We start from the raw sequence: 10,001 nt of genomic DNA, 5'->3' as shown, positions 1-10,001 counted from the left end.
ACGCCTCTTGTAATTCCAGGACGAAACATGAGAGAACGTGAATACGTTAAGATTGGGCGTTTTGAAAATAAACAACCATTAAATAATGTGATAAAAAAGCGAATTATTTCGAGTATATGTATAAATATTTTACTTATTTAAGTTTAATGTGCTGGGATATATAGAAATGGACCATGAAAGTGACGTACAAATTATTTAATTCCATCTTGTTACGGTGTATGAACCCTGCAAACATGACTTGGTTAATTGCAAGCCGCTCGCGCATGGGCGAAACCACCGCGATTACGTCATTTTCGACGCAGCGGCTGACGAGCGGCTCGCGCGCTGTCGTACACCTCTCGAAATTTGTAAAAACTTCGCGCGCGCCGCGCTTCAGCGCAATTAACCAAGTCATGTTTGCAGGGTTCATACACCTTAACAAGATGGAATTAAATCATTTGTACGTCACTTTCAAGGTTAAGTATAAACCAGTTATAATAATTTACTTGCTGAACAAGCCGAAGGGAAAGCAGGAACCCTGATGGCCAAAGTGATCACAAAATCAAACATCCTTAGAAAGAGTTTCAGAGAAAAAGTAGCAGAACTGAAAGGGGTTGAGCATGAGCTGGAGTGTGGATCAGAAAAACAGGAAAATGGCCTTGTGTGTGTGTGTGTGTGTGTATGGTATGATGCTGTTGTCAGTGTTTGAATTTTGTTTTGTATAAAGTTTCATTGTGTATACTGTACAGTGAAAAAAAATGTAACGTTTGTGTCTTGTATTGTCCGTCTTGTGCATTAACATTTGAAGTTTTCAAGCAGCTAGATTAATTAATGTAAATAATCAGTTGGTTTTTGTGCTTTATTTTAACGTGTATGATCTTGCGAGTTGGTCTTAATTTTATTTGGAAAACGGTATTAAAAAGTCTTAAAATGTCTTAATTTTCCCTTGGTCAAACCTGTAGACACCCTGTACTAATGACATGGCAGAGACTCTGATGCATGCATTATGAAATACTGAGTCAAGATTTTTTTTTAATGTGTTTTTATACTTTATAGGGCATGAAAAAATCAAATATAAAAGTTTTTCCAAAAATTTCATTTTTTCAGGAAGTTACAGAAATGTCCACTACAGTGGACTACATGCACTTAAGCACTCAACATACAACTGTAAAAACGTAATGGAAAAATGAATAAAATTTAATTTGATCATAAATTCATGAGCATTGTTAACATTCTTTAACATTCTATAGCCTTACTGTTTAGAGCTAAATAAGAAAAAACACTATAAAGCTACATGTAACATAAATGAATGTTTCAAAATGTCTCTAAAACTATTATTATAGGCAACTGTCCTAAGCTACATGAAAATTGGCAAAGCATCCAGGGCACAGTGCCACATCACACTGCATGCAGATGTATTTCGTTTTCCGTGTTCTCTTCCCTCAACATTCACTCTCCATACTCCTTGAAAAGGGAGCACATCTCTATCATAGTCGATGTCTTTGAGTTTCCAGACATATTTGCGGGTTTGAGTGCCGGCAGGTACTTTGCGAAGATTTCTCTGGACATTTCCCACAGCTCCCTCATCACGCTGACCTCCATCATCATCCTGTCTCTCTGCATCCTGTCTCTCTGCATCCTGTCCCTCTGCATCCTGTCCCTCTGCATCCTGTCCCTCTGCATCCTGTCCCTCATCATCCTGTCCCTCATCATCCTGTCCCTCATCATCCTGTCTCTCTGCATCCTGTCCCTCTGCATCCTGTCCCTCTGCATCCTGTCCCTCATCATCCTGTCCCTCATCATCCTGTCCCTCATCATCCTGTCCCTCATCATCCTGTCTCTCTGCATCCTGTCTCTCTGCATCCTGTCCCTCTGCATCCTGTCCCTCATCATCCTGTCCCTCATCATCCTGTCTCTCTGCATCCTGTCCCTCATCATCCTGTCTCTCTGCATCCTGTCCCTCATCATCTTGTCCCTCATCCTCATCTCTGGTGTTCTCTGGCAGCCACTCATCATCGCTGTTGTCACTACACTCATCACTGGAGTCGGAGGGAATTTCCTGCACTATTCTATAGGTTTCCCTATTTTTTTCTGCACTTGTGGTCTAAAAATGACAAAATTATAATTTCACTAACAAACTAATCTTGACAAAAATTTATATTTTTAAAAACTAACTTGTAGGTATACCCAAAATAAACTGAATTGCAACCAAAATAGTCATAATTGAAAGATGAATCATCTACATGACTTATGTTGGAAATATACCTAGTAATGCATGACGTCCACTTCAGTGGACACATGGTTAATCACAATTTCCTACTTATTTAAAATATTTTTTTCAAAACTAAAAGAATAATATTGTTACTTAGATACTCCTGTATGTCACCATATTTTTTTTACCTCTATGGGTCTCCTAGAATAGAAGGATTGACAGGATATTCCAGCAGTGTTGAACACGTGTGGCTGTCTGTCGGCCATCTTGGATTCAGAGGAGATTTACTTGTAGTTACAACAACTAACCACTGAATACACCTAAATGGAGGGTGGCAGCAGAGAGCATTCTACATGCTGATACGCAGTTTCACCATAGAAACCTTTATATTTAGGAGAAAATGACGTTTAAATAGCTGTCCACTGTAGTGACCACTATGCGTCAGAGGGTATTTCAGGGCGAACCCTTTCGGTATTCCGGCGAGGGCATCCTTAACCGGTGATGCACCGGTATTGGTGACCATCAACTTCTGTTCAAGTGTTCTGGATAGTGCTGCTTCTCGTCAGAAAAGAAATGTTTATCAATCGTACGAACCACCCTAGGCATTTGTTAGTAGAAAATAAGAAATGAATAAGCTGACGTTTAACCAAAAGCTTTAGAATCAACAGATTTTTTTCATGCAACGTAAAACATAATTGTCTGCATGTGTGAAAACGTCATTTAGGCCTACCTAATCTTTTCAAATTCAGAGTTTGTCATATGCACAGAGGGAACAGGTTTCCTTAGATACAATGAAAATTTTACTTTGCTCCTCGCTAAGAATGCCAAATATGTCATTAACAAATATCTAAGTATATACAAGCACATATCTTAATCAAGAAATACACACTAAATAAATAATTCATTTTGAAATGAGCTTTAATTTCCTTATAAACTACAATCAACGATTGAGTACCCATGTGCAGTTAACAGGATTTGACCCTACCTTATTTCTTGACGACACATGCATGGTGGTCTCTGGTTACAGAATTCAGTGGTCACAGATGTCTAACACGGGAAACAAGCATAAGACGAATTCAGAATAAAAGGCCATGACTGTTAATCTAAGACAATTGTTTTCTCTTTCAGGGGACATCGTCCATGCATCCTGGGGATGAGGTACGTGATTGACTAAGTCTTGAATCTGGAGTCTGAAGGTTTCCTCCTGTGATGATTTTGCACTGGGCTCTGAATGTCTGTGGCGAGAAAAATGCACCTCTACTCTTGACATGGTGGAGTCTGATGGGGGGGGGGGGGGGGGGGGGTGTTAAAGAAACTGATTCAATAGCTTTATCACCGTACTTTGTAAATATACAGGTGGGACTAATTTTGTCTTGAATTTTGTTTCAGGTGGTGTGCTCTTGACTCCCATGGCTGAGGCTCTGTGAAGAAATTCTGTAGTGTCATTATCCTGGTCTACACTCATGGCCAAAACTTTTGAGCATGACACAATTATTATATTTTCACATGATCTGCTGCCCTCTGGTTTTTATATGTGTTTGTCAATTGTTTTTAGCACATACAGAAATATAATTGCAATCATATGAGTAACAAGCTTTTATTGACAGTTAGAATGAGTTAAGTTAATACTGTGCCATTACACTTACAGTTGTGATCAAATTTATTCAACCCCCACTGAAATAAAGTGTTTTGGCCAGTTTGACATTGATTTTGATCATTTCAGTCATCTTATTTACAATTATATCAAAGAGGCACTTATAAATTAGACAAACATAACATAATATTTATGATGGAATAACCACAAATGTCTTTACTGTGCTCACATCATTATCAGTTTTATTCAACCCCCTAGTGACATTATTTTTTAGTACTTAGTACAACATCCTTTTCCAGTTATGACAGCTTTCAAGCGTGAAGCATAGCTTGACACAAGTGTCTTGCAGCGACCTATGGGTATCTTAGCCCATTCTTCATGGGCAAAAGCCTCCAGTTCAGTCACATTCTTAGGCTTGCGCACTGCAACTGCCTTCTTTAGGTCCCACCAGAGGTTCTCAATTGGATTTAAGTCTGGTGATTGCGATGGCCACTCTAGAATGTTCCAGCCTTTCATGTTCAACCATGCTCTAGTGGACTTGGATGTGTGCTTCGGATCATTGTCCTGTTGGAAGGTCCAACGTCTCCCAAGCCGCAGGTTTGTGACTGACTCCATCACATTTTCCTCCAAGATCTCCTGGTACTGAAGGGAATTCATGGTACCCTGCACACGTTGAAGCTTTCCTGTACCATTAGAAGCAAAACAGCCCCAAAGCATAATTGACCCCCCAGCCATGCTTCACAGTAGGCAAGGTGTTCTTTTGTTCATAAGCCTGGTTCTTCCTTCTCCAAACATAGCGCTGGTCCATTGTCCCAAACAGTTCTAATTTAGTTTCATCTGACCACAGTACACTGTTCCAAAACCTTTGTGGCTTGTCCACATGACTTTTGGCATACTGCAGTCGACTTTTCTTGTTCTTTGGAGTCAGCAAGGGGGTGCGTCTGGGCGTTCTGGCATGGAGGTCTTCGTTATGCAGTACGCGCCTTATTGTCTGAGCTGAAACTTCAGTGCCCACATCTGACAGGTCTTTTTTCAGTTCCTTAGCAGTCACGCGGGGATTTTTCTCCACATTACGCTTCAGGTAGCGCACAGCAGTCGCGGTCAGGATCTTCTTTCTGCCACGACCAGGTAACGTTTCCACTGTGCCCTTTAACTTGAACTTGCGAATGATACTTCCGATAGTGTCTCTTGGAATATTTAACAACTTCGCAATCTTTTTATATCCATTGCCATTCTTGTGAAGAGCAATAACCTCTTCTCTTGTCTTCTGGGACCATTCTCTTGCCTTCACCATGCTTGGAAACACACCAGTAGATGTCTAGAAGGAGCTGAGTATCACAGTCCTTTTAAATCTGCCTAATTGGTGCTTATCATGCTTGATTGCTGCTCGTTGACATCCACAGATGTTTTCAATACCTGATGGAAAACACTGGAATGAACCTCTGTTCTTAGGAGTGGTAGTCGTAAAGGGGTTGAATAATTGTGTCAATGAAGAAATCACAAAAAGGCCATTTAATACTTTATGACAAAAAAAATTGATGCTATCTTAGTTGCATTTAGTTCTTTAACAAGTCCTTGTAAGATTTCATTATGAACACAATTACAAATGTGCACTGAATTCCATAAAACCCTTCGCAGCATTGGGGGTTGAATAAATTTGATCACAACTGTATTAGCTATACACAGTGCTTACTTTGAAAATCAAACGATGCCAGAACGCAAACAGCGGCATGAGACAAGGGGTCAGAGGCCAACAATGTCACCGGATCGCAAAACAAAATCACAATGTCACCGGATCACAAAACGCTTAGGCACACAAATGTTAAAATAACAAGCCAATTTGTATATATAAATTACTTTTAAATTATTTACATGTGTTTTATAAGTGTTTAAGTGCAGAAGTGCATACAGATTTCTTCATAACTTATAATTAGTAGGCTTGAAAGTTACTGGATCGAGGCAGACAGTTCCCGGAACACACCCTTCAAAATGAGAGTTCCTGGATCCTGTTCCGGCAGGATCCGGCTCAAATTAAGCCCTGGCTATAGAATACAAAAGTAATTTTGTGAGTCGTAGCTTTTTCATTTTTTAAGACTCCTCATTGAAAAGTCACATTACACATACCAAACAACAAAAAGACTATAGATCCTTGTTCCTTGTGCATGTGATAAATTACATTCTGCACAGTTACCTCAGGACATGTCAACAGAAAATAACAATCATAGAACAATATATATCTATAGTCACCATGACAACAGTTATCATGATAAGTGTTAGTATTTCAAAGTGCAAAAAGAGCAGAGCTCCTAGGCATGTTAAACCTGATGTGATTCGCTAAAATCTGTGCTCCTTATTTAAAAGGCCTTCTGAGTTTAAGGATTTAGCTTTCTGCTAATTCAAAATGTTAAAAACGTTTGACTTTCTTCCTCTCTCTTTCATTTAAAGTGCAGGCACAGTAAGAAATACACAAACATCTCCATCTTCAAGTAGAATCCATGTTGGGCTTTATTTTGGTCTGGAGGTCTGGCTTGCAGCTCTCAGTTGATCGGGAGGTTCTTCACAAACTCTCTTAGGCTCTTGCGGATATTGGAAGGTTGGGAAGCAGCGCAGTCCAGCAGCGCCGGACCCATGTGGGCATGAAGGGCTTGGCATAGGTGGACAGTGGCCCCTCTCACGCTTCCACCCCTCCCGTGGACCGTACCACTGTTGCTGGAGGTCCCCAGGAGGTACCAGAGCAGAGGAAGCACCTTCTGCTCAACCAGTTGTGGCTTGCAGGGGTAGAGTTCCCTAACCAGCTCTATAAAAAGAACATTTAAAAGGAACAAAGATAAATAAATCAACCCTGGACAGCACTGGGTTATTACAGAAGCATTTTTTTAACCTAGAAAGATTTAATTAAACTAAAGTGACAGTATTTGGTAACTCTCTGGAATGATTATTATCAATATTATAAATATTATTAATTAATATAGGAATTATAGTATTTCTGGTAAATCTTTTATCTTTTTTTTTATCTCTGGCATCTCTTAGCATATCAGTGGAATGACTTTCTGAAAGAATTGTTTTTTGATAATGTATTTGAATTTGTAGAATATTTCTGTATACACAACCACAAAAGATTAGACACTGTATATTGAACAAAAGAGCCTAAGGACATCCACTGTAAACTCCATTATTTAACTATCTGCTGTCAGATAATGCAAGATCTCCTGTCAGTCTTACATAAATATTTTTTTCTTTATATTGGACTGTGCCTTAATATGAAAGGAGATTTCCATTTGATCTGCACCACAAACATCTAGCCAAAGAGCAAGAACATTCTTTTACTGATTTGTGTGAACCTTTTCCCCAACCTAGCAACCTTTCATCAAAAGATACAAAGATAAAACAGAACACAATCATTGTTGTTGTGTCACGTAGGGCAACGCCCCCTCTCGTAGCTGTCACTCTGGGTTCCCTCATGTCCGTGTTCCCTGCCTGTTTGTCCCGCCCTGCTCGTTTATTTTGATGATTCCTCGTTTGTTACCACGCCCCTGTGTCATTGTCATCACCTGTCTCTAGTTTGGTTCTGTGTATAAAAGTCCCTGTGTCTCCCATGTCCGTATCGGTCTTTTTGTTTAATCCCGTCACCTGCTGTTGTAAGTTTGAGCTTTGCGTTTTGTTATCCGTCTACTTCTGCCTGTTCCGTGTTTTCCCCCTCGTCGTTAGTTTCTTGTCTGAATATGCCTGTTGTCCTTTCTTGTTCTGGCTGCCCTCCCGGTTTGACCCACGCCTGTCCGTTTAACACTGCTTTTGGAATTTCCTTGAATAAATCTCGCTCTCCTCAGCGTTTGTGTCCGCCTCCCTGTTCTGCCCAGCGCAGACCGTTACATGTTGTTGTTTTTCTAAAGCCCAGTGGCATGTGTCCTTCAAGATGTTTTGTAAAGAGAGAAAAGAACCCACCAAGGTTATTGATGAGAGCTTGAATGGCACCTATTGTCGCCATGTAGATGGCGTTATTCTTGGAGTTGAGGTGATTGTCCACTATAGCTGGGACTAAGATGTAGACCACTTGGACCAGGTTGTCTCTGAGCAGTGTGATTATCTTCTGTAAGGCCTCCAAGGCATAGAGGTTAACCTTGCAGTCGTGCTTTGAAAGCATCAAATACCTGTAGCAGAGGAAGAGAGGTATAGAGCAAGCCGCCCATGCATTCATCAGGCACTCACCATATCAGTGCCGTTAAGCCCTGGAGCTGATTTGATTTCAAGCCCTTTCATTTCAACCGACTGATTTTTTCCAAGTCATTCACTTGGATTCTTTGGTTTAATGCAATTTCAAGGATACGCTTGGGTGAAATCTTCACATACATTGTAAAACAAGCTCACACTAACAATGGACACGACTGCCCTCCACTGTAATAGTTAAAACTGATTGTTGTAATATTTTCTACTCTGAAGCATCTGAGCTTTTGACATTTCTTCAGATGTGCCAGCATTTAATGTTCTCCAACGTATGACCCCCCATACAGATCACTTCTGAAAGCTGCTGAAAACATTAAAAATCAATTCAGTTCAAATGTGTTACCAGGAACATGTTGCCCACGACCATATATGGGTTGTCCTCGCAGTGGGCCACCAGCTGATCAATGCCCTTGATGGGCTCGCTGAAGTCTTTTGAACCCAGCAGGGCCTTGAGCTGCTTGACGTACTCTGTCTTGTCTGCAATGCTGTGGATGTGTGCTCTGCTGCTGTCTTTGCTGAACATACACAAGAGAGAAAACACAAGGATTGGGTTATAGTGTCCAAACAGAAAATGAACAAGGCTGCAATCAAATTAAACCAACATCAACACCATCAAAAATTGCAAACATCAAAGCAGTTCCAATCAGGATGCACTTTTTTGTTGTTTGTTTGTTTTGATTAACTGTTTAAATATTCACCTGCTGGCAAACTGAGGAGGAGGTACGCATGACTCCACAGCTGGGATAGAGTTCACGGGTAAGCGGTAAGGTAAGGTTCTCAAGATACAGGAGGGGAGCGTTCGCCGAAATCAGCCGTTACCTTTCAGAGGTGCCGCGTCGTCTGGGCTCACGTCCCTGACCGTGTGTCTAAGGCTACGCTTCATTCGTTGCGTGTTCTGACGCTCCACCTGTGCGGCTGGAGCTTCTTGCTGCTCCAGACGAGGCTGACGCATCTTATATCTTCGCATTCCTAGACACCTTTGTCCTCTCCTGGGAATACACACGTACGAATCACCACAAAACATGGAGTGATGATATTGAAGTCCACATATTGCTTCATACTTTGATTCTATCCCAAAGGTTTCAAGCCGGTTCATTTTGAACTATGCTCTGTCCTTTAACTACTGGGTCTGGGACTACACTGTGCATGCCTTACTGTAAATACAATGTGTGGTGCCACGCACTGCCCTGTACTTTATTATTTGTTTACAATATATGTCTACCATCACAGTTTAGATGGTTTTTTTATTGCAGTCTGTTTCACCTAAAAGTTTTGTGAATAAGCTTTGTTTAGTGAGTAAACATGGGGCATAGTGGCTGAATGGGATAAAAAAATCCTCATCATGTATCCAAACATGAATCGCTACCTTGGATTTCAGAGTGAGGACAGTGTTCCTGATGGTTGCCAGGTCTTTGGCAGGGATGCACTTTTCCACCATCTTATCAAAGTCATGGTGGGAGGACAGGAACAGCAGCATACGCCGGCCCAAGCGCCTGAGACAAAGAACAGACCCCAAAACAGGAGAGAACCGTGAGTGAGGGACCCGTAATTCACAGCACACCGACCATTTATTTACCAGGGTACAATTTTACAAGGCCGTCTGTGTGTAGAAAACACGATAGTGCTTCTATTACTCTACAATTTAACAGCATTTGCTGACTTCAGAGTATCAGACTAGGAGACTAAAAGAATCAGCAAAAGATTACTATCTGGGAAACTGAATAAGCTTTGTAGAATCCTCGTTCTGATCCCAGTACTAACCTGGTTTCTTGGGAAGCGTCCTGTGCCAACTTGGAGACTGCAGGGATAATTCTCGCTATGACGTCTTTTGCCCCAGACAATAAGCGGCCAGCGCCAATCTTCTCTACCAAAGTAGCCAAGTGCAGAGCAGTACACTTTCTTACTGCAGCATTCAGATGACTTTTGAGGAAAACAGAAGGAAAAAAATTAGGGCATTCAAAAAAAGAAGGTAATAACTATTAATCCATCCAATCA

The 10,001-nt window shown here is 41.0% G+C and overlaps 1 protein-coding gene and 1 non-coding gene across 2 annotated transcripts; one reads left to right on the top strand and one right to left on the bottom strand.

Moving 5' to 3' along the window:
* Window positions 1-3,389: 3,389 nt before the first annotated feature.
* Window positions 3,390-3,480, top strand: LOC143523716 (small nucleolar RNA SNORD88). Its single transcript, XR_013133461.1, has one exon. It is a non-coding gene; the product is annotated as a small nucleolar RNA SNORD88 (small nucleolar RNA).
* Window positions 3,481-6,307: 2,827 nt separating this feature from the next.
* LOC143522522 (TOG array regulator of axonemal microtubules protein 2-like) lies at window positions 6,308-7,926 on the bottom strand. Its single transcript, XM_077016232.1, has 2 exons — window positions 7,728-7,926; window positions 6,308-6,582 (listed from the first exon to the last, which is right to left on the bottom strand). The coding sequence occupies exons 1-2, from the start codon at window positions 7,924-7,926 to the stop codon at window positions 6,323-6,325; spliced, it is 459 nt and encodes a 152-aa protein (XP_076872347.1). The 3' UTR covers window positions 6,308-6,322.
* Window positions 7,927-10,001: the final 2,075 nt, after the last annotated feature.

The sequence above is a fragment of the Brachyhypopomus gauderio genome, chromosome 9, assembly GCF_052324685.1.
Source record: "Brachyhypopomus gauderio isolate BG-103 chromosome 9, BGAUD_0.2, whole genome shotgun sequence".
Taxonomy (NCBI): domain Eukaryota; kingdom Metazoa; phylum Chordata; class Actinopteri; order Gymnotiformes; family Hypopomidae; genus Brachyhypopomus; species Brachyhypopomus gauderio.
This window is presented reverse-complemented; position numbering and strand designations above follow the sequence as displayed.